We start from the raw sequence: 22081 nt of genomic DNA on the forward strand, positions 1-22081 counted from the left end.
AGTTGGCGGGCTGTAGCCCGTGGTGTTTCCCAGAGGTCAGTACTGGGTCTAGTAGTGGTCATATGTTCAGCAACTAATTGGATGGAGGAGAAGAGTGAGAGTGTGCCCTCAGCAATTGTACTGATACAAAGCTAGGAGGAGTAGCTGATATGCCTCCTGATACATCTGTATCATCCAGCTGATACACCTGCACAGCTGATGTCTGTTCTGCCATGCAGTGTGACCTGGACAGGCTGGAGAGTTGGTCAGAGAAGAACCTAATGAGGTTCAACTAGGGCAAATATAAGGTCCTGCACCTGATTAGGAACAACCCCATGCACCAATATCAGTTAGGAGCTGACCTCCTGGAAAGCAATGCTGAGAAGAATCTTGGAGTTCTGGTAGACAATAAGTCAACCATGAGCCAGCCATGTTCCCTTGTGGTGAAGAAGGCCAGAGGTATCCTGGGATGCATTAGGAAGACTGTGGACAGTAGGTTGATGGGGGGATGGAGGTCATCCTCCCCCTCTGTTCTACCCTAGTGAAGCCCCATCTGGAATACTGTGTCCAAATCTGGGCTTCCCAGTTCAAGAAAGGCAGGGAAACTCTGAAGGGAATCTAGCAGAGGGCAACAAAAATGATTTGGGAGTTGGAGCATCTCTCTTACATGGAAGGGTTGAAAGACCTGTGGCTGTTTAGCCTGGAGAGAACACTGAGAGCAGACCTTATCAATGCCTATAAATATATCAAGGGTGATTGTAAGGAGGATGGAGAGTTTCTTCAGTAGTGCCCAGCCAGGACAAAGGGCAGTGGGCACAAGCTGGAACACAGATAGTCTCACCTAAACGTGAGGAAAAACTTCTTTACTGTAAAGGTGGCAGGGCTGCCCAGAGAGGTTTCTTCTCTAGAGTTTCCTTCTCTAGAGATATTCAAAACCCACATAGATACAATTGTGTGTAATGTGCTCTAGGAAATCCTGCTTTAGCTGGGGTGTTGGACTAGATTTTCTCTAGAGGTTCCTTCCAATCATTGTGTGATTTTTCAATCTGTAAATATACACATCAACTTCTAATTTTTAAAGTTAAGATCCCTTTCCAAATAAATATTTTTTCTGAAGTTAAATAGTCAAAGTTTTTTTAGAAATCAAAATGCTTGCCAATAACATAGATGTTTCAAGAACCTGGCCTCTATTTTATCTCATAAGTGTGAAAATCTTCAATAGATTCTCAGCTTCATTAAGAAAAATTGCAATATTTTACCTAACTTCACATGTTCAATGTGTTTTGATAACTGAGATCAATTTAGGAACACATAAATAAAAGTTGGAAGTTATCAAGTATTTCTTCAGGTTTGTCCTGTTTTCCAGAAACTAGCCCTTGTTTTAATACGGACATTTGAATATGCTCATGTGCTCAGACAGCTTTTCAAGTTCCTGATTATAATCATACAGACTGCTTAGCAATTCTTCTGTATGTTTTATACCAGAAAAGGCAGAAACGCCTTTTTGTTAATAAAGCCTTACTACTACAGCAGCTTGCCTGAAAAATCAATCTAATTTCTCCTCATGATGTACAGAGGCAAGGGAGAAATGTCTAAAGGAGTGATTGCCTTAAATTTTATTGCAGCTATAGTATTAAGGCAATCAAATGGGAAATATCAGAACATCTGCACAGCATGACTGACTGTATCTTGTTATTCTGATGAATATTAGAAGTAGAAATTAGGAATGAGAAAATCACTAGCTGAAAACAGATCACATACGGGGCCACAGTGATATTAAATATGAAGCAAGATGATATCTTATTGTGTGTCTGATTTTAATCAAACAAATCAAAGATGGAAAGGAGTTAATTCAGTTTAACTAGTTTAAAACTGTAGACATCTAAGTTCCTGGAAATTAGAGATCATTCCTTTTGTTTCAGTTACAGAGAGAGGAAAATGCTCTGAACTTCTGCACGTAGTAGTATATTTTTCTGAAAATTAATTTTACTGTTCTGTGTAGCTTCTCTCTGCCAATGAGTTCTAAATTTTTCTACCAAGTTAAAGGGATAGGTATTCATACTTATCCAACATTGCTTTACATATAAACCAGCAGATCTGAGGAAAATCTCCATAAATGTTGAACTGAAAATACTTATAATGTCTTTCACTGTACCTGTCAGGTGTTTTTTTTTTGTGACTAAATGCTCATTCAGGAAAGAATGAGATTTCAGAGAATGTGGCTTTTTAGTTACTGCATGGCAATGCATTGTTGAGCACTCTGCTTGATTCTTGAGTATTGTGGTATAGCTCTCCCTTCTTTTTGAATTTTATGAACATGTTTACTCAGCAAAAGCGAAGCTACTAAAACACTTGTTAGTCACTGGACCTGAGACTATATTACTCTCTTAGTGTTTGCTCTTGGAAAGTGAATTAAATGTTGAGGTTTAACAGTAAGTGTTAGAGGAATGGACCTTCTCCCTGTCTTTGTTTATAGACCATAAAATATTTGATGAACTGTGATGGAGAACAGTAGGGTAGATTTTGTACATGGTGATTAGAAAAAGCCATTAATTTCCACTGTACTACAACAAAATCCAAAGGACAAAAAGACCATCGGACTCTGCCATTTTTTTTTAATGAATATTCCATGAAGAACTGTTGATGGAAATCCTGCTTCCCAACACTGATGAAATAAATGTGTAAATGGCACACAAAACCTTAAAGAACAGAACATACAGTACCAACATTTGTTTTAGGTAAATTTATATAATTGTAAATTTACTGACTAATTTACTAATGAATTTGCTATAAATTATTGTATTTATTTTTTATAAACCATTTTCCTAACATGTTAATTAATACCATTTAACACAGAGGATGTTCCATGCCTAGTTAATATAGAAATCAGATTCACAAAAAGATTTTAAAATATATCTATTCCATTAGCAGCACTGTGTGAATAACAGGTTGATCTATTTCCCATATCAGTAGTGAACCAGTGCATGCTGGAAATTGTTTATTACTAATGGTGTGGTTCTAAATCCTAAGTTTCATAATATTTCTACTCCTTGTTCAGATGTTCTACAGGACTTGGCAGAATGGTGACTCATACTCTGTTACTCTTTAAGGATTTGATATTAAAATTACTCAAACATAATAGATGGATAGGTGGGGAATTAGATCTTAAAATGAGTTTGAATAAGTTCTCATTCATACATCTATGTCAAAAGATATGCAAGGGGTGGTAAGTGTTGACATAATTCTGATTAATTCTTTGGTATCAGTGAATTCTCTTCAAAATAGTGTCTGAAAACAGTCTATTTATTTACTATTCCTCAGTAAGGATGCTCAAAACTCCTATGCAAGTTCTTTTAGAGAATAAATAAATAAATAAATAAACAACTAGTCATTTGGAAATAGAATTTGTGACATCATGTTGTTTAATGCATAATTGGGAACAGGTATGTGGAAGCTATCTACATTGTGTGGTGTAGTAACAGCTAACATTTTTTTTGTGTGTGTGTTTCTGCCTAGTGGCTCCTTACACTTTGCTTTCATTAAACTCTTCTGACATGATCTGTCAGCAAATATGTAGAATTAATTCGGGGCACTTTTAATGAGATAATAGACCTTTAACATCCACTGAGTGTGTGGTTTGGCTTTTTTGTTTTGGCAGCACGATAAACATTTGCTCTGATGCATTTCAGTTGTCATTATCCTTTTTACAAGTGTGTGATAGTAAGCAAACTGCCAGTACACCATATTGTGGTTCAGTGTTTATAACTGTGTAAAATTTGACAGGCATCAGTTTACTTGCATGAAATATTTGCAATTCATTTGAAGAAAGTGTCTGAGCAATTTGTCAACACTATTGATTTTTCTGTCAGATAGTCTACATGGGCTGGACAGAAGAACGGGAACAAGACTCCCTTCAGGATCGAATGTACACACCAAAGTTTCTAGCACTGAGGGGATCTTCATTGTATAAATTTATAGCACCTCCAGTAAGTATATTTCTCATGCCTAGTGGAATAAATGTTATTAAATAAAATAATTTCATGTCATATTTACAAGGCTTTCCCAAGGAGATAATCACTCCTTGAGATAACAGGATTGAAACTTACAGCACTGACACATTCCAGAGAATGTAATGATAAAGTGACAGAAAATAGCTGTTCATCAGACAGTTGAGCATCTAATTTCTTTTCCCCCACTTACTTGGGCACATAGAAAAATTCAAGAGAAATCTGCTTGTACTAAAATATTTGTTTTCATTTCCCCTTGGCAGACAGAACAAGCCTGAACCTAGATGGGTAGATTTAAAATGAGTGATCATTCTAGTCAAACTGCTGAGATAATATCAAAGCTTTGTACATGCTGTGGAAATGGCAATATCTCTGTACTTAGATTTCATTCTGAATGTAGCTTTTATTCTCCTTGGCAGCACCAAAAGGAAGGCAGGGAATCAAATAGAATGGTTTAGGTTATAGATATTAATTGGAACCCAACTAGCAACACTGGGAAAAATTTTAGCTGTTGTCTCATACTCAGCAATTTACTTTCACAGTTTTAAGATACCACTAAACTGCAGTAAACAGAGATATCCTCTAGCTAAATTTTAAGCCAGCATTTAAGGACCAGGAGCAGTCCCATACAGGAAACAGGGGTGGTAGTGAGGATTAATTTGTTGTGTTTGACCTTTCTAAGTGCTATCTTGCCAGATCCAGGCTGTAACTCTTACTTCCTGAGGTAGTTCAAAGACAGCTTGAGAGCCTTTACATCATTTATCAGTCACTATTTGTGTGTGTTTAGCAAAATTATTCACGTGAAAGACATAAAAAATGGAAGTAAAAATGAATTGAAATCTTTGTATGTTCAGTGTTTGTACACTAGTTCACTCGTATGGGAGTTTGGCTCTTCCATAACATAATAACAGTTTGGGTTCTGTTGGTGGATATATTCCAGGATATATTTCAGGATAAGATTACCAAACATCTTAACCCAAAAACATGTCTCCTGGCTTTGGCAGACCCATTTGCTCCCTTTGAAGTAAAACATTCTGAGAGCTCTTATTCAATACAAAAAGGAGTTTGTTTTTTTTTCTTTTGTAAGCACTATGAAAGGAACTACAAGCCTCTTTACTGGGGGTTTCTATCATAAGTTTCCAGGAGTAATATGCTGCTGGTGGGTAAATGGGTAATGCACGATGACAAATGGGTGCAGAAGGAACATGTTCTCAACAGGCTGTGAACCATGGGTGATGTGAGTTAGGACACTGGCAAGCTGCTGTTGTGAGACAAGCCACTGGTCCTTGAAGTCTTTATAGATCTTGTTTCAGCTGCAAGCACAATGTGATTTCATTTTGCCTGGTACTGGTTCTTATTCTAAAATAAAAAGATAGTTCAAGCATAAAGAGGATTTTCTCTCCATAGAGTAAGAGGGAACCGAAATGACAAATATGCATTTTAAAGTACGAACAGAGGAAGAATTCCTATACAGTAACCTTAAAAACCTGTACTAGATCTAATAATTGCACATATATATACCTAGGAATATTATTTTGTCAAATATAGTAGGCCTTTTAAAAGGGCTTTTAAAGTCCTGCTTTCTATATTCAGACTTTTACACATACAATTATGTTTACCATTTTGCAAGTACATGTCTTCATCTCTTCCAGGGATTAAAAAAGATTTAGAACAAACTTTCAAAGCCACAGTTTCAGGGCTTCGGTTTATGAGATGGGTAAAGTGTTATAAGAAGAAAAACAGTTTTAATTATATTTGCAGTGTAAACTCATTGGATTAAGTTGTTTACTGAAGAGATGTGCTGCAAACTTTTAATGCAGAAAATCAAATGGAAGTATTTCCATGGTCTCTGTCAATGCCTAATGCATGAGAGGCTTGTGTTAAAAAGTGCATATCAGCAGCCTCCTCCTGCCTCTTTTTTTATCTGGTTGATCAATGGTACTTCTACTTTCCACACTCAGATAAATGAGTGGTTCTAACTTATTCACATTTTGAAAGCTTTAAACAAAATTACTTTTTTTCATTTTCTCTGTTATTTTCTAGTGCATTTTCTCCTTTAGAATTGTTAGGTGTCCAAAGTCTGATGGGTTTCTCTTTCTTACAGTTTATAGTTGGAAATATCAGAGAAAATGGACTTTAATTGAGAAGGAGCTGCTGAAACCTTTTCTCTTGGTGCTCAAGCTTTTAAATTTAAAGGTTAAAAGTAAATGGGGCGAGCAATTTCTGTGAGTGCCTTAATTCTCTAGTTGCTTTTGCTTTCCACATATCTTTATGTCAATTGACAATTACCAAGGCAAAGAGGAGAAATAGTTCTTCAAATCTTAGTTTGTCAGAATTTAGGAGCAGATTAAGTTTAGTAAGAAAAAAAGAAAACGTCCATTTGCCTCTGTTGTTTCGTGTTATTTTTTCCCCCCCTGGATTTCAATGCATGTGGGGTAAGTGTCTAAAACATTGCAAGGTTGGAGACTTTGGTTTTGTGGATATGCAAAAAATGTAAGTAAATGGCAGCAAATTGTGGCATGCAGGTACAAGAGGGAAAGTGCTGAGAAACATGACCTCTTATAGTCAAGGAGGAATTCAGTGGCTGAACCCTCTAAAGATCTCAATGCAATTCTCACCAGTGTGGCCAGAAGGCTCCCAGGGGAAGCCTCATCAGTCTGCACTGAGCATCAAAGGCACTGTCTGTAAACACAAGCAGAGAACCAGGATGAATCTGAAGCCCTTCCTGGCTGGAACAGTCTGCTCCCTGATAGCTGCTGCTCTGAAGCAGTGCTTGGTCATACTGTATGTAAAGGAATGAAAGATTAAGGGATAGATTGTAATTTTCTTAAAGTACACTTAATTCTTGAAATAAACAAAAATAACATTTCCTTTCGCATTTGTTGTTGTTTGTTTCTGTGTTTGTTTGTTTGTGTTTTTTGGTTTTTTCAAGGTCACAACCTGGGATTGGACACGAGCTGAGAAAACATTTTCAGTTTATGAGATAATGTGCAAAATTCTCAAGGTATGATGAAACTGTATAAAATAATTAACCCCTTTGTCAGACCAGTTGACAAGCCAGAGCATAACACTGCAACTGGAAACTGCATGTGACTAATGTACACAGACAGGTGAATTTTTTTCCCTTTTAAGTCAATATGGGAAGTCCTGGTGTCAGTAGATACAGTGTCAAATTCTAGAAGGCATGGCACAAAGGTAAAGAAACTGATCCTGACTAGGAAAATATTTTATAGCTTTACTTTAATGTCATGTTTAAACAGTCTAACATTTCTTTTCTAACACAGGAGCTAAAGAAATAGCAATCAATTTGGTTGCTTTCAAACATGTTGATGCAACCAACTGTGGCTACAGTGCAAGATTTCAGTAAGACTGAGAGCAGAGGAGTACTTTAAATATGCAATATCATTCTGAAAACTTTGTTTTATTTTTCCTAGCTTCTTTAGTTTTTCTTAACTGTAATGGATGGGAAAAGATAATGAAAAATATTTAGAAAGTTAAAACTATGATCTCTGTACACGCTGTTTCGTTTTTAATTCTGAATTCATTCAGAATTAGCATATATGGTTTACTCTCTGTTTTAAAAACAGTGAAAACGTTTTTCCAAATCCACAGTATTAAAACAGAAGAAGAGGAAAGGAGATTAAAAGAAGAAGAAGAAAAAAATTTCTTCTTTCCATTCATCTGCAGTACTTTACTGTGTATGTTGGTTTGGGGTTTTTAAGTCAAAATTATGTAAAGGGTAATTTCATCTTTCCTGAAGTTCCATCTGCAACAAGATAAGAATAGTATCAAAAAGAAGTACCAAAAATCATATTTTAAAAGGTGTTTCCCATTGGAATAATTTATACTGACATACATGGTACATTTCCCAGTTTTTGTAGGTCACAGATGCACTATATTTTCCTTAGGGAAGCAGATTACAGATGGAACAGCTCAATAAAATTCAGAAACTTTTACATCAGAGCTTTCAAAAATAAGAAGCCAAATTTAAAATTTGGGAAAAAACCCCTCTGTGTTAGCAATTCGAAAGAAAAAAGATTTCCTTCACTGCCACATTTTCTGTGAGGTGTGGAGTCTTCATCATGGAGAAGAGAATCCCAAATGCAAGATGTCACATCACTGGAGTATATCCTTTAACTACCAAGTGTGAGCAGACATTGACTCTTTAGTAGTGGTCATGTAGGAGAGAATGAACTGGAAAATTTAGTCATTCTGAAGGCATTGCACTGGGGGCATAATGTGAATAATGCTCTGAGCACAGTTAGTCTTTGGGGGAGACAAAAAAACTTATTTGTGCCCTGCACAGCCTACTTTTTTTCTGATAGCCTTGGATTACTTCAGGCCTTGAGCCTGGAAAACAGTAAACAGCTAGGTAAATAATCTTCACTATATTCTAACTTTCTTCTGTAGGACTTAACCACATTTTCACTATATATAGAAGCAAGTAAAAGCAAGAAAAACAGCTTCCCATTACTACTGCTTCTACATTGAACCTGAAGTATAGACTTAAAGTTTTTTCAACTTTCATGTCAGCATCATAAATGTCCCATTTTAGCATCTTCTGTTTCTGGACACATTTGTACAACCTCCATGGATATTACTGAGACAGAGGAAATTTAAAAAAATATACTCTGGTGCTTTGTGATAACCTTCAAACTTCTTTCCCTCCGTCATACCTCACATGCTACTTTCTTATAAATTTGCTTTCCTTGGAGACTGAGTTGAAGGGCAAAAGGGCAGGCTAATAGGTATTGAAGTGACTGTATTTTCAGAGATAACATTTTCAGATAGATTCAAAGTGAGATTTTCAGAGATATCTCCATAAACCTAGTGAAAAAATGAAGAGAAGAAACCTTGTCTTTGCTACCACAGAGTTTTCCCTCTTCTGCACTTCTCATCCTTCAATGGTAGAGTCTGAGTTCATGTCATTCTTTTAAAGAAAATGGAGAAGATAGAATTACTCTGTGTTTCTTCTGTGGAAGAGACATTCACATGTCATTGGGCAGAGATAAATCTAGGAAGGTAGTGATGCCTCTGCAGGACAGTATCATCACTCAGTGTCTCTTAAGTGGATTTAGTTCCATGTTTTCATCTAAATTCAAATTGTTCAGTCTACATGCGTACTAGAAGAAAATATCAGAGCAGTTTCAGATACTGAAACACCATCATCTATATTCCTAATTTATTTTAAAATTATCAATTTATTTAGAATTATCAATTTATTATTGGGCCAAATCATCTATCTGTCACTCTCCAAAACAATTCCTGGCTTAGTTTGGGTTACCATGGGGGAAGGAGAATTTCTAATGAACTGCTGCATGTGAGCACCCTGTTTAAGGGGATAAAGATTTTCATAATATGCAGTCTGATCCTTGCCAACTGCCTATAGTATCAACAAACAGTTTCATACATTCTTAATTTATTGGTATGGATACAGCTTTTGTGGCTAATATTTACTTTAAGTAGAAGAACTTGCAAGTGGTCTGTATTAACCTTCATATGAATTAGCCCTTGAGTGGGAAGAAGTGCCTTAAAATTCATTTAATTTCTAAAGTATATTTCCTTCTATATTGCTGAGGGTGTCCTGAGAAGGAGCAGAAGATTTGTATGCAGGACTGTGTGTTTTGGTCAGGACACAACACCTCTAGACTCAAGAACATAGAGGTCTTGGTTCATGTCTTCTTTGTCACAGTGCATTAGTAAATGTCCTAACCCTTACTAACCAAAATTTATCTGCTTTACTTTGCTTACTTAGCCTGGAATGAGATGGGGCTTTTTTTCATATTTAGACCCATAAACTAGGATGCAACTTTCACCCAAACATGCTGATATTTTTTCCTGCTGTCAATAACTGCCTTTCATGCCACAAGGACAGGGCTGACTACTAAATCTGTCTGCAAGCATTTTTTCTCCTTAATATACTCCTTAATTCTCACTAAAATTCTGATCAGCTTCACAAGGACAATTTTGATTAGAGAGACTTGCTACCTTAAGTTTATCTTTTAAAGTAGAATTGCTATTTTCCTCAGAGAGATTTCTCTGAGCTTCTCTTTATGACAAAAGCTCTACAGTGGAGAATATGAACTGCCAGATCCTACTGAATACACATTAATATTTCAGTGTTTCAATATGAGAGAATACTACCACTTCTGGTGACAGTAAAAATATTAAAACACTAAATAAATATTAATGTCTACAGCCGGCAGAGAATTTCACTGATTTATTTGTCAAAAGGGAATACAGTTGAAACATGCTAAATAAAACTCAGAACTCAGCTTATGTTTTCTTCCTAGTTGCTGGTATATGTGGAGTGTACTTTCTTCCATAGCATCCACCCAAAAGGCTCTGATCCTTCATAAGAACCGTTTGGGAAACTGGGATGCTATTTTACATGTTTACAGTTCTCTAAGCCTCAAAAAACCTAGAAGGCAGAATCTTCTGTACCTTAATTAGATATGCTAGAGATTATTATGTGTTTTATAACTAGTGGATTCATATTTACAACAGCCCTCTACTTAACCACTGCTTTGTCGTTACTGTATTCTTCTCCTCCCATCTGATTACAAGGTAAAGAAAGAGGAGGAGGCTTGCTCTAAGCAAGGCAATAAGTCACTACTTTTAATGTGTTTGGTTATTCTAAATAATCAAGAAGAACATTAAAATTTGAGGCATAAAGTTGATTTTGACTGTGTGAAAGACAGTTTTATGGACATAAATTCAGCAAAGGAGCCCTGATCCCCTCTTTCAGAATTTACTGTTTTAGATAGTTAAAAATTATTTAAAAACCCCCAAACCCTGACAATCACATTCATACTCTACCAATACAATTTTAGGTTATAAAAAAGTGTTCTGTAGAAAATATTCAAATGTCATGTGAAAATGCAAATCTCATACATGTAAAGCTCTTAATTGTCGAGGTTTTTGGACTGATATAATTTTTTGGCACACAAAGTAGATAGTACAAAAGTCACATTTTAATTATATTGGATTAGATTATTCATTGTGAAGTGATGACATTCAGCAGTGAGCTATGTATGATGTAAAAGGAATATATATAGTGATGCAAATAACAGTCTTGAGGGGGAAGGTACACATACTGATAAGGATATGAAATAATTTATTAAAAATTCAATAGGTCTGTTTAGTATGAGGTGAAAGTACCTTAACAGAGAGAAAATGCAAGGCACTGAAGAGCTCTTCAATGCTAAGAATCAGGTAAAAAGAAAGAGCATGCAGAAATCAAAGTCAGGAAAGTTAAAATTGAAAAGTAGTTAAAAATTGTAAAAGCTAAGATGAATTAATCAGTGGAAGGAACTAACAAGAAATCTTGATAGCTTTTAAACTACTTTCTGTTTTTTTACCACCAGTTTTATTCAAACTGATGCTGGCTGCAACAGAGGCTCTACCATATATATAAAAATCTGTGATCCATATTAAGCAATTTGTCAGGCAAGATAATCTAATGTAACTACTTCTAGCATTAAAATATATTTATGAGTCATTTGCCACAGAACTGGTGGTAGAATTTGTTGTGAATAACTATTTCTTATTTATTCTAGAAGAAGCTTGTTTCATCCCATCCTCTGTTTTGAGGGGTAGAGTCCCATTTACAGCTGACTAATTCCAGTGCTAGGACTGATCAAATCTAAAATACTCCATAAAAGCAAATAGTTATATCACTTCAGAAAGCTTCAGAAATGGGCAGATGGCTTTATCTTATTCGGTGATTCCAAGCAGGCTAAACTGTATATGTCTTTTTTTGGTACCTCTTGTTTTTGAGATACAGTTTTAATGAGTGTGTTTTGAGTATATGTGCCTGTATGTGCATGTATAGGTATATGTATTTTAATGAGAGCTAAGTATCTTTGATAGGTTATGTAAATTTAGGTAAATGATGAAAATAACAGAGAAGTTTGCACTTCTCTGCAAGGAAGTTTGCCTTTGCTTGAGTTATTGATGTTCTTCAGTTTAATCCGAGCATCTCCTTTTAGTTTCGAGACAATGCTCTTTATACTCAGTCACTTTTCTTCTAACTTCACTGTGTCATGAAAAAATATTTTGAGATTTACAACAAAAACAACAAAAAACACACTTTGTTTAGCATAAAACAGGAAACATATTCGGCTGTCAGATCAACTCTGAAATGAAATGTGAGGATAATTGTCGAAGGCAGTCAGCGCTGGCAATATGTCAGGATCACGAATCATTGAAGTTTACAGCCAGTATCATTCACATCGGTGGAGCTATAATTTTCTTACCGTAGTAATCCAGACCAGCTTGATGTCTCAAGGGACTTTTTTTTTGTCCTTCGATGAGTGTGTGTAAAAACTTCAAATGCAGCTATGTTAATTTTCCCACTTAAATTTCTTGTAATTTTGTTCTCCATTTCCAGTGGGGAAAGGATAATATAGGAAGCACAGGACACTCCTGAAAATGTTTATATATTCAAATAAATGTTTTAATTAATTCTAACAGACAGTAAACATATAAAGTGAAGGTATAGTATGTATTTTGAGGTTGGTAATTTATTTAGTTTATTCAGTGTCTGAGACTTGAATCCTGATGTGATTCTACTAAAACACTTCACATGTACTCAAAACTGCTTATGAGGCAGATTTAATAAATCTCTTTTATGACTAGGATAATGCTACATCCATGGTAAATTAGATTTTCACCCAGGGCTTTTCAGCCAGGCCTTGGGAAAAAAGTGCTAAAAGGCTGAGCGCTTCAGTTCGAAACAGTTGAAGCAATTCTCAGCCTTTGCCTAATCTCCTGTTCTAAATTCAAGAGCATTTAATGTTCAAAAAAAAAAAAAATCTGCTTCCGCAGATAAATAATAAAAAATAGTAAATCATAAATGATCTCCATGTCCACACACATTAAGACTATCATTAAGTTGGCTTCAGTTATACAGGAAAATAAAACTTTTCAGGCTTTAGTATCCTTCAGCTCTGAAACAGAGCTCCTTATGAAGCCATTGAATTTCCGTCACCGGATCCTTATAAACATTGGCCAGTGTGTTGCTTACATAGAGATGTGCACCAGATGACCATACCTCTGACCCAGTCATCCATATTTTCTGTGATTTTGTATGTGATATCTGTTCAGTTGTTACATCATATACATAGTGACACATTCCTTCATCTGTGCTTTGTTAATTTGAATAAATTTAATGGGACCTGAATGTCAAAGATGCTTTTGTCTCTGTACCATGCAGCATCTTGTAGGAACCTTTTTCAAAATCGGAGGAATTATTGTTAAATGTATGACAATTGACACAGTATAAAAGCTTGTTAACTTTTTATTTTATTCAGAAAAGGAATTAGGAACAATATTTGAAATGGAAAGTTTTTAAATAAGTCTTTTTCTCTTTCACTTCAGACAAAATTCTCTTCTTGAAAAGAAAAAAAAGAACAAACGTTTTTAGCACATCTAATACGCTATTAAAATAGTATAAACTATAACCTTTTGGGGGAAAAAAGAGTCAGTTCACAGGACTGATTCAACATGAAAGCCAAACGTCCTCAGGCAGGCAACTAACATGCTATCTAACTCAGCTACAGTTATTTAAATTTGAGAAAGTTTTAAACAAGAGCTCACAATAGAAAGATTGGATCACTCTTTAGCATTGGTATCTATTATAATGTTTACTCTTCTGAGTTCTGTTCTTAAACTTAATTTCCAGCAAACAATGACTTAAAGTCTGGAGGGGTACAAGACCTTAATAACTCTCCAAGAGATAATCAGAATATTTTTTAATCTCTGTAGGAACATTAGTCTCTCCTTTCTCTTTAGCAGAAAACAAAACAAAATAAAGCAATGCTTCTCTGGATAGTACTAGAATTTTTTTTCCCTAAAAGTTTATCTCATTTTATGAAAATTTTGAAAGTTTTCCTCATATGTCATTAAAATAAACACATTTCTGAGTGGAAGTCATTAGGAAAGAGGCACAATTAGGGCACTGGCTCAGGAAAAACCTGTGTTCAGATTCTTGCTCTAATTCAAATGAGTATTTTAGGAAGAGTACAATCAGGAGGAGTACAAAATTAATTTTACTGTTCAGGCTGAATAAGAAAATAATTCAAGCTTACTGCTGTACCTAATAAGTTACAAGGAATGGATATTTCTATTTCTTTCAAGCAATTAGACAAATCTTCCTAGAGGAAATTTAATTGAAATTAAAGTTTATCCTGTAAATGTAGTTATTATTCCCCTTGAAAAAATATTTCATAAAATCTGGACATAAATTCTATCAAGTTTAATTTAATTGGCATTCTGTGTTTATTTTAATTGGTGTATATATATATGTATACATATATACATACTGCAATTTAAAAATCTTATGTTTTTTAACATTTCTTAATTAAAATTCAAAAGAGTGCAAATAAAATGATAAAATAATATATGTACAAATATATGCTTGCCTTCATGGGTCATTTTTTATTATTGCTTGATTAATGAGGATATATTGGAGGAGCTCTATCACTTTTTCAATCTGGAGTGAAACTGTTCCCTGCTGCCTATAAATGCCATTAGAACCATCTCCATGGAAACTAATGGTAATACTCAAGAAAACTGTTCCTAAAGTTTCAGACAAAGAAGTAGATCATTAGAATTGCTTAGAAAGAGGAATTTATGTTTATGTAGATGAAGCTGATAAGTGAAAGGAGGCACAAAGAGTAAAATAATCAGGGCACCAATGCCATCATGTGTAAAGGCATAATGTGATTAGTTTTTACAGTTGTGTTGCAGTATTGTACCCTTGAATTAATGGGAGGATGTTTTTAGTCTCCAGAGAATTAAGGTGCTGGGTTTGAAACTCCGTTATGTTAGGGCGTATTTCTTTTTTGAGGGGCTGTCTAAACTGGTGAAAAAAGAGAACAGTTTTTGTTTTCTCATCTGTGTATTTTCAATTATAACTATTAGCACAAACATGAGTATTAACTCATCTTAACAGCTGAAATAAAACTATCTCATAAGTCAAAACTCATAAAATCTCATAAGTCAAAGTCGTTTTTTATCCATTGAGGTATACAACTCTAGTCAAGGTGCTTTTAAACATCTTACATGAGTTGTTCATGTCAAAAACTGCTCTGAAGTGTCACTAATATTTACAACTCCAGCACCAAATTACTCTGTATATTACATATAACATTACAGATTAGCCAGATTTCCAAACAGTTCTTGAGCACCGAAGTTAAAATCATGCCATGAACATGAAACTGGTAGGCTTAAGTTCATTGCAGTATTGAGCAAGTCATCCCTCTGACTCTAGTTAAATTTGAGGGTCACTTTCATCTTAGTGAGCTTAAATAATAGTGAAAATAAAAGTATTTAATTCATTCATCATACATAAATATGAAAGATGCAAGTAATCAAAAAGGAGCAGTACTGCTTCTGAAGAGGGAAGTCATTCAAAAGAGAAAAGATTACCTGTGCAGAAAAGAAGGTAATGTCACTGCTTAGTGATAAGGAACCATTCTGCCTTAATTTGAAAGGCACTGCCTAATGAGCCATGTTTGGTTCCCTTAGACAAATTTATTGCTCTCACTTAACATGGACATCATTATTAATTAGGCAAGCAGGAGTCATACCATCTTGTCAGTAGAGATGCTGTATTATCCTGAAGCTGGGTGTGAGCCAAAGTCTCTCCTCACACCACATCCTTCAGCAGGACTACAGCAGGGAATTACAGTACTGCTCCAAGTTTTGTGACTGCTGCTCTTCAGAGAATCTGTATTAATTCACATTGAGAACATCAGGGGCAAATGGTGCAGCTAATGCTTAACAGTAGGAAAGAGTTATTAAAAAATCAACATGAAATCAGCTCATGTCCATCATTGACCTGGAAGTGATTATAAAAATACAGTGTCGTAGCAGATGCTTTAATGGACAGAATGGCATTTCTTATTTTAGCTGAAATAACCATTTGGTGAAAGTTAATTAATTAAGATTCCTGTTTAATTCAGACCTGTTTTTAAAACTCACTGCAAGTTTATCTTGAAGCTGCAGAGACTTTTGAGCTTTGTAAGACAAAATTTTGCTTTGAATTTCTATCTTTAGGACAGTTTGATATCTGTTTCCTAGTTACCCACTGTACAAGTTGAAACATGGTTAGATACAGGTTTCACTTTTTAGATGCCTGAGCAAATGAAAAAGCAAAGAAAAGTCTTGCAGCAAAAAGGAGTAACAGCAACACTAAAGGGACCCTTGCACCAAGTTATTCTTTACAAGCAGAATGACATATCACTAAAAAGAAAATCAGTACTGCATAAGTGTGGTAACAATTTTAAATTTTGAGTAAATCATTTGCATATATCAGACTTTTTCTTACTAATGACTTAACCATGGACATGGATATCAAAATCAGAAGTACATACAGAACATCAAATTAGAACTAGTCAACTAATGAAATTAATATTGTGTAGGGTAATTGTTGTTTCTCTGGAAATGTTTATTTTTTTTCATTCTAAATAAGAAGTCCACAAAATGTAAATTCCCATAATAATAATATTTCAGAAATTTTTTCTAGATTTTTATTTGCATATGTTGAAGTGTTTGTTTTTTTAATTACTTTGCTTTACTCTGTTATTTTAATGAGAGGAACGTGCGTGTTATTTGTCACAATTTGATTTACTTGAAATATTCTAAAATGTTTATATGTTAAACACTGAGGGGAAAGACTACCTTGTGTTGATTTAGTCTTTTCTAAGTCAAAGTGTGTTCTCATTTTATTATATAAATGGCAGAAACGTGATATAATACTGTAGATCCCTTTTGCCTCTTCTTCCTCTTTTCATCCTCTAGGACTGATGTAAAATCTAGTACAATTACTGCTAGCAATGTTGGTGATAAAGTAAACAAGCTTTTATTTAATCGCTCCAAGAGACTACTCTGATCGTTCTGTGTTTAAAATAGAATATTTTATATTAAAATAGAATATTTTAAACACAGATTAACAGAGATCAGTCTCAATAAAACTTTTAAACTTTCTTTTTTTCTCAGTGTGAATAAGAGCTCATCTCTTTTCCATAACCAGTGTATTCTTCTGAATACAAAAAAGCTTGTAAAAATATTAGTCTAACAACGTAATTTAAAAAGCATCAAAACTTAACTGTGTGCAGCTAAATAGAGATACACAATCTGGAACTAAGCACAGCAGTAAGCTTCCTCCCATTTAAAAATAGGGATTATTAGGTCAATTTGTTTTAGTGACAGTGATTCCTGTGATCCAACACAGAGCTGGAGTCTTATTTCAAATAAAGTTTAAGAGCTTTGCACACAATTGCATTACTAATAATTAATGGTTGTCTACTGATTTTTGACAAGAATGGGTGAAAATTAGTTCCAAATATTTTTAGTTTCTTCTGAGATGAAGAATTAGAACCTTTCTTGGAAAAGATATATACTTTACACACAAGTTTTGTCTGCATCCATACTGAATAGACTCATTTATTTATGGACCAACAGGTCCATTCAATCAGGTGCAGCTCTGGGAGACTAATGAATTTAAGACCTCACTTAAGACCTGTTGCACAAGCATCCCTGTTACATTATACAAAGTAGCTTTTCTTCCCTGGGGGAGTGAGTATTGACCAGTGTTTGTGCTTATCCAGATCTTACTGGTGGGTAATGTGTTTTTTGTTGCTACACATATCCACAAAATTAAATGTTTGTCACGGTGCTGCTGCTCTCTGCACTGAGACTGAGTGTGCAGCAGTGTGTGTGTCATTAACAACAACGTAGATCTTATGACCACTTTTTTTTTTCTTTTTAATACTGTGCAAAACATACTTTGAGCAGAACTGACACTTTACTTTTAGCAAAAGGGCTGGAGTGGAACAAAACAAAACAAAAAAGGGAGTGCACATTGCCTCCATAGCTGATACTTCTAGAAACCATCAAGCAGCTTTTAACCCTTAAACCAGGAACATTCATAAATGGATGTGCAAGAAAGTTCACAAGAAAAGCCAATACACTGACTTTCTTGAGCCAATCTGTCACGTGTCCACTGAATGAGAAGAAAGAGGAAAATAGTGCTTGCTCGCTGCCTGAGAGTTATAGTTTCATGCAGTTACTGTTATATACTTCCATTTCTGGTAAGGTTTAGGTTCCTGATTCTCTGCCCCAGAGAGAGCTGGCTTGAACAACACAAGCTGCCCTTCCAGCTTGTATCAGCTATTTCTGGTCACCTTGATCTGTTCAAGTTGTGTATGACCAGAAGGCGGTACTGTCCCTCGAGTCTCCTTTACTGATGTCAACTGTGCCCTCTGCTATGGGTACCACTGTTGAAATCGTAATGAAGCTACATATACCCAAATTTCCAGATGTATTTACAGGGACAGCTGGTGGACCTGTGGTTTGTGACATCTGCTTTGCCATAGCAGGGACAAAATTAATTAAAACTGCTTCAGCAAGTGCATTTTTCACAAGGACAAATTGCATGCCAGAATTTTAGCATAAAGCATCCTGTATATATTAAAAAAAAAAAAAAAAAAAAAAAAAAAAAAGAAAATATTTTGGTCTTGTATTTCCTGATTAACTTGGTTATTAATTGATTTAGTGTCTATTACGAATGCTATCAATCATTAAATTTGATATAGTTATACCCTGATATCCACTGCATAGTGTTGTGTTGAAAGAAAAGACAAAAGTAACTCCGTCCTCAAGGTTCAAAGCCAGCAACCTAACAGCTGTAAGCTACTAGAGTATCTATGGGTAGTCTGCAACTGTAGACAAATTTTATGCTGAGTTTTGTTATCCATCAGAGGTGGGAACTTGTTTTGTCTAGCCTCTAGAGGGAAAAGAGGACATGTGGACTTTTCATATTGCCTAAGGAAATCTCTTACTTCCTTTGGCCTGCCAGAAAATGGACACCTTTTATAGACTTAATCTAATATTAAAATATATAGCCAGTAACATTTTTCAGAAGGGGTTTGTTAAAATATTTGAATCTATGACAGATATGCAGTGTTGTTCTGTGCCATTCTGAACAGATGTCCCTTTAAAATTCATTGAGTTATAAATGTTTAGATCAAAGCCCTAATTCTCAGTTCCTCAGCTCTCAGTAGTTAATACAGTGTTTTATTATTAAAATTGCCATTTTAAAATACCAGGTTTTAGGCATAGATGTTTGCAATTAAAAATATTAATTGATGTATGCCAGATTATATAACTTCAGGTTTTCATCAGGACAGTGATCTGCTGGACCGGCGGAAACATTGCTTCAGTGTCCAGTCTGAATCTGGAGAAGACCTTTACTTTTCTGTGGAATTAGAGTCTGACCTAACACTATGGGAAAAAGCCTTCCAAACAGCAACTTTTTTAGAAGTTGAACGGATACAGGTGAGAACGACTGCCTCAATGATTTCATTTTGGTACATTAACAAATTAGATCTGTGTGAAATAATGATGCAATTTAAGAAATTTTCAGATCTCCTGCTACTCTCAAATTATTATCACTTTATGTATGTAATTGCATAAAATCCCTTTTGGTGTACCCAAACAGCTTGCAATCTAATCTACAGAAGAGATCACCTCAAATACATTCTTTGACTTACTAGAACTAGGCAATACATATTTGTTAACTAAAGTTCAGGAACGGAAAAGGGAAAACACTACAGATTAGGGGCAAATACATCTGTTTGGATATTCTTACCTATTATCTTACGTGCTGTTTTATTTGTTATTGAAAAACAGAGGAGAACCTCACAGAAATTAAACTGTTTTGTATTCATCACAGAAGGAGAGCACACTGAGTGAGAGTACTTACTGGTTGCAAGCAAGAATGAAACTGCACATCGCCTTTTTTTCCACATCTAGTTTTTTGTTTACTCATTTGCCAGATTACTAGAATATTTTTATAGCAAAGTTTCGTATCAGATAACCCTGTTTTCCTCACATGACCAAAAAGTCATGTGGGTGGTTTTTTTTTCATTTAAAATAGAATCCAACAAAAATACCCAGCACAGTTATAATTCACCTAATCCTAGATGTTATAATGATGTTCTAATCACACATATAGTTGGAACAGCTTTAGTTGATGTTGCCATGAATTATTCTATACACATACCTAACAAAAGTCACGTTAGCATATTAGCCCATGCAAGTATTGGTTAATGCTCACTTTCCCTGCACTCCTTCTGTGTCCTTGTGCAAGTGCAAGCACTGGCAGTTTTTTATTTAGACAAATTGTTAATTACATATTAGCTCTCTTCTGACCAAGGAACTGATTCATTAAGATGATTTGAATTAGTATATAGTAACAATGATCCACTTTGCAGCAACTTTGCAAGTTGCAATCTACTTTGCCAGTTTTGATGCATTTTACCTTTTTAGAGGAGGAGTCGAAGAAGGCTCAATTCTATCTTTAAGTTCATGCACTCTGATACCTTTTCAATTTTGATTTGTTATGCTGAAAAATGTACATATAGTTTTTCAGTCTAAAAATTGCAACAATATATATCCTCTGCTACTGAATATTTGAGATGCTTTATCTCATAACTGGCTGTGACATTGCTTGTAGAAGCCCTACTGTGTTATCAGTGAAAGAATACATGGCAATTTTCTTGAGTAACTTTTGCCCAGAAGACACTTCCTATTTTTTCTTCTCTAATATTGATTCTTACTGTAGCAGTAGTACTCTATAGTGCTAAACTACATAGTTGAATGTACTAAACTACATATTGTAGTTTAGATTTTTTTCTTTTGGGTTTTAGAATTGCATTTAGTAAAAAAATGCTCCCATGTTTCCCAGCACTAATTTCCCTAGAAAAATTTAACCTGAGAATAATTTTAGCCTTTTCACCTTTCTTTTCACTCTACTGATGGTCAGAGTAGCAATTATGAACTTGCAGTAATGATTTCCTGAGGCTGATTGGTTATAGCAAGCTTTTCAAGGTGGACAAACATGCTTCTCATGGTATATTTTTTACCTCTATATGTCAATTTGGAAAAAAAAACAACCAGAATGTTAATTTTTAAGTCTTGGCCTCCTCATTTTTATTTTAGCAAGTTGTCACTGCTTTTATCCACCAATGTGCATATTCAGAAAAGATCTGGATTGATTAAGTAGCTGTGTATTTGTCTCCAACAGTTTTTTCGTTGTTATGTTAATGACATACAGGTTCCTGATGTTACTGACATCAGGAATCTGATGACAGGTTCACAATAGAGGTATCAACTGCCTATTTTTATTAAAATTGTATTTTATGCAATCATAATCATATGAATATTCATATTTCATGTGAATGATAATCCAGCTGTGTGGGGTCTGTCTTACTATGAAATCATACCATTTTGAAAATATAACTGTAGTTTAAATCTGCCAATTAAAATTATTCAGCTGTGTTGTGAATTATTCCAGAATTGTATAATTAATAACAGAGCTATTCCATTAACATAAACTGGCATTAACTTCCACGAGAAATTAATAAGGGCCCTATTCAGATTTAATTCTAAAAGATACATCAAAAATAAAAATACATATAAAAAACTTCACCATAGGTACGCAATAAATTTTCTGTTTAAGCCTAATTCATAAATTCTGCCAGAGGTATTTCTAAAACAAAAATAAGGCTTTTTGCAGAGGGGAAGAAGTATATTAGAAAAGAGATGGTTAAGCTGATAATAGCTCATCAGTAACATGTTATCCTGTAATGATGCCACTGTGGTGTATACAGTCACTCCTTAGTTGGGTTTCTTCAGAGTAATCCAATACCTTCCTTTAGTTCCTATCTGGGGCTAACCTGAAGCAGCTGCTCTCTCACACAAGGACACCTCCTCAGTGAGAAGGGGAATCAGAGAGAGGAGAAACTGGGGTTGAAATACAAGCCAATTTAATGAAATAATAATAATACAAAAAACCAACATAAAGTTTATAGTTTTATACTCAGCCCAGTCCTCGAGACTTGTAGAGGGAGCAGGAGGCTGAGGAGGAGCCCCAAGAACCAGAATTCCCTGTGCTCAGCCCACCTAAAACTTTATAATGAGCATGAGGGAAATGGTTTGATTCTGTCCCAGTGAAACCAGTAGAGATGCTAACCCATTTTCATAATTACCTGTTAAAAAAAAATAGTTGAAGCAGAGATCCTTTT

At 35.0% G+C, this 22081-nt stretch overlaps 1 protein-coding gene across 1 annotated transcript in view; it reads left to right on the plus strand.

Annotated features, from left to right (window-relative positions):
• The window catches only part of SNTG1 (syntrophin gamma 1), a 144964-nt gene that overhangs the window by 97483 nt on the left and 25400 nt on the right, over positions 1 to 22081 (plus strand). The window contains exons 13-15 of the mRNA XM_030444688.1: positions 3849 to 3965; positions 6919 to 6990; positions 19179 to 19331. Of these exons, the coding sequence (XP_030300548.1) occupies positions 3849 to 3965; positions 6919 to 6990; positions 19179 to 19331 (342 nt within the window). The remainder of the gene's footprint in view (positions 1 to 3848; positions 3966 to 6918; positions 6991 to 19178; positions 19332 to 22081) is intronic.

The sequence above is a fragment of the Calypte anna genome, chromosome 2 (genome assembly GCF_003957555.1).
Source record: "Calypte anna isolate BGI_N300 chromosome 2, bCalAnn1_v1.p, whole genome shotgun sequence".
NCBI classification, from domain to species: Eukaryota; Metazoa; Chordata; class Aves; order Apodiformes; family Trochilidae; genus Calypte; species Calypte anna.